At 47.5% G+C, this 2,688-nt stretch overlaps 1 protein-coding gene across 1 annotated transcript in view; it reads right to left on the bottom strand.

Annotated features, from left to right (window-relative positions):
* LOC101988744 (E3 ubiquitin-protein ligase TRIM31-like) overlaps nt 1-1,221 on the bottom strand; it is a 93,456-nt gene extending 92,235 nt beyond the window's left edge. Inside the window, exons 1-2 of the mRNA XM_005360476.1 lie at nt 811-1,221; nt 291-386 (exon numbers count right to left, since the gene is read on the bottom strand). Of these exons, the coding sequence (XP_005360533.1) occupies nt 291-386; nt 811-1,221 (507 nt within the window). The remainder of the gene's footprint in view (nt 1-290; nt 387-810) is intronic.
* Nucleotides 1,222-2,688: the final 1,467 nt, after the last annotated feature.

Here is a 2,688-nt window from a genome sequence, read left to right as displayed (position 1 = left end):
GTGTGTGTGTGTGTGTGTGTGTGTGTGTGTGTGTGTGTGTGTGTGTGTGCAGTCCTTACAAAGCCTGCTGTGGGTGGAGGACCAGAAGCCCTCCTAGTTCACTGGAGCAGCACCCAGGCAGGTAGGTCTGTACAGCTCAGGAGCAAGGCTCAGGCACTACACCTTCTGCTCTGCCCTGGCCATCTTGTCAGCAGGATTTTGTTCCAGCCTGGTGTATAAGGAGTGCTCAGACATTTCCTCAACAGAGATGCTCAACTTCCTCAGACGTATTTGGAGTGAATATTTCTTACCCTGAACACCTGGGTTGCCTCTTCACATTCCTTTTTCTCTTTAATTATTTCCTTGTCCTTTTGCCCCAAATGCTGGACCTGTGTCTCAATCTGCACCTGTGGGGAGAGGATGCTTCAGTCAGGTTCTGCTTCTAGGGAGACAGGGAAGATATCCCAGGGAACTGATGTCATTATTAGCAGCCCCCCTTTCTTTCTCAGGGATCAAACCAATTTTCTCCTTGTATTATGTGATCCTGAGTGTCAAAGCCAAGTCCTCAGACTTGGTGGTAAGTGCCTTTAGTCTCTGAATTATCTCCCCTGCCCCCAAAGTACTATTCTGATTACTCTTCTTGCCTTGAGTACAGATTGGAATTTCCCAGAACCTGGGTCTTTGAGCTCACTGGGCCCAGATGCAAACTGCTAACTCAAGTGTTAAGAGTGCAGCAGTCGGTGCCAACCAGATGGAAAAGGCAGCAGTTCCCAGGTCCCCAGGGAATTCTACTCTGCTGAGCTGGGGACAGAGAAGGAGGCGGTTGCTTACCTTGTAGTTCTGGGCAGCCTCATCTATCGAGGTAACTTTGTAGGATATTTGTTCCTTGGAGACACGACAGTTCACACATAGGAACTCTGAATCCTCCTCACAGAAGTAATGTATCTGTTCATTGTGCTTCTGACATCTTGGCTCTTCTTCTGGTTGGACTTCAGCAGGATCCATAGCCTGGATTTTCTCTGCAATACTAGCCAACAGCTTATTGGGCCTGAACGCATCCATATTCACAGGTAGTTTGCAGAGCGGACAATGAAGGATTTCTGCAGTTTTCCGAACCTGATTGATGCATTGCAGGCAGAAGTTGTGCCCACAGTCAATGGTGACAGGATCCTGTAGAATTTTCATGCATATGGGGCAGGTCATATCCTCCAGTAGTATGCTGGCCCGCTGTAGGCTTGCCATGACGGAGCAGCAAGGCTAGTTTGATATATGAAAGCCCAGAAGTCCGAGGCAGGCACCAGAACTGGGAAGAGGAAATGAAGCAGGAAGCAGAGGCTCAAGAGCCTCTCAATTGGAAGACTAGAGAAGGACAAATGAAGAGGGGATGGAGTAAATGAACAACAAAGAAGAGGAAAACTTATGGGGAATATTGTAAAGAGAAGAAAACAGATGGTCAGTCCTTCCTCACCGTCTCTCAAGAACAAACAGACACTGTGAGTTCCTGCTTCCTATAACATAGAGCAAGGATCTCTGGACCTTGAACTAATTATCTTTACAAAGCAGTTGTCTGATAACAGAAGACCCAAGTGTCAAAGTTTACTCTACTACAGGTAGGGAGTGGAGGGCTAAGTGGCATTTTAGGGAGGTGTGCTAACCCCCTAGATCTCTTATTTTCCCCACCTGTCTTCTTATGTTTTTTTTTTCTCCCTGTCTCTGAGCCATCCTCTGTTCTGTTTGGTCTACCAGTTTCTGCCTCTGTCTCTGTACTTCTTAGATCCCCAGCTTGCCTGACATGTTTCCTTTATCTTGACTAGGAAAGTATCAGCTAGTGTCATCCATGTACCCTTCAGTAGCTCAGTACTTCACTTCTTAACCATTTCTTTTTCTTTTTTGTCCCCAGTGGCAAACTGCTTCTTCCTTCCTCTCTGTAAGCCCCAGTCTCTGGCCTCCATCTTTGGAGGGCTCATCCCTGTGCCTGCCAAGCCTTGACCCCTACCCAGAGGAGGGTCAATACAGCCTGCCAAAATCTTGACCATTCCCCCAGTCTATTTAAAGGGCTTCCACAGAAAGTCACCTTGTGGTCTCTTTTGTCCCTCTGACCCTGGGGTCTCCCTCAAGGCTTCCTGGTTCCCCCTCGGGGCCACCCAAGAGTGCAGGAATCCTATTATACCTGGATATTTTTTAATTTGGCTTGTTGTGATTTGCTCGATTGAGATTTTTGTGTTGGCAGAGAGCTCGCATTAGGAAAATGTCTAACATCTCGGAGGTCCCAACTGGTAGGGCAGCTTTACTGCATGTCCATAGGCCATGTGTCAAAAGCTCTCTAGTCAACAATCTGAGCTCTGCACACCACACTAAAACCAGCTACTGGGCTACAGTGGCTGCGTCTTGATGAGTCCCTATTTTTTTGTCTATGCTATAGGGTTTTGGGGGACCTATTTGTACTTACTCTTGTCGATTATCAGACTCTTATGGAAGCCGCAGGCCAGTGCCAAGAGTTCCAACCTCAGCACCTAGACCAGCAAGACTGGGTCTAGCTGAGATGGGCTTTGTTTGCTCTAGGGACACCTAGCATTCAATTTCCATGGCCCGGTAAGGCCTAAGAGCTATTTTTGCAGACACGCTGTAATAGACTTAGGCTGTAAGACTTTAAGACGATCCTGAAGCCATTTCTGACAATTCTGAATCCTCTCAGCCTCTGTGCCATAG

This window comes from Microtus ochrogaster, linkage group LG2, assembly GCF_000317375.1.
Source record: "Microtus ochrogaster isolate Prairie Vole_2 linkage group LG2, MicOch1.0, whole genome shotgun sequence".
Classification (NCBI taxonomy): domain Eukaryota; kingdom Metazoa; phylum Chordata; class Mammalia; order Rodentia; family Cricetidae; genus Microtus; species Microtus ochrogaster.
The sequence above is the reverse complement of the archived record's forward strand: the minus strand, read 5'-3'. Positions and strand labels throughout refer to the sequence as shown.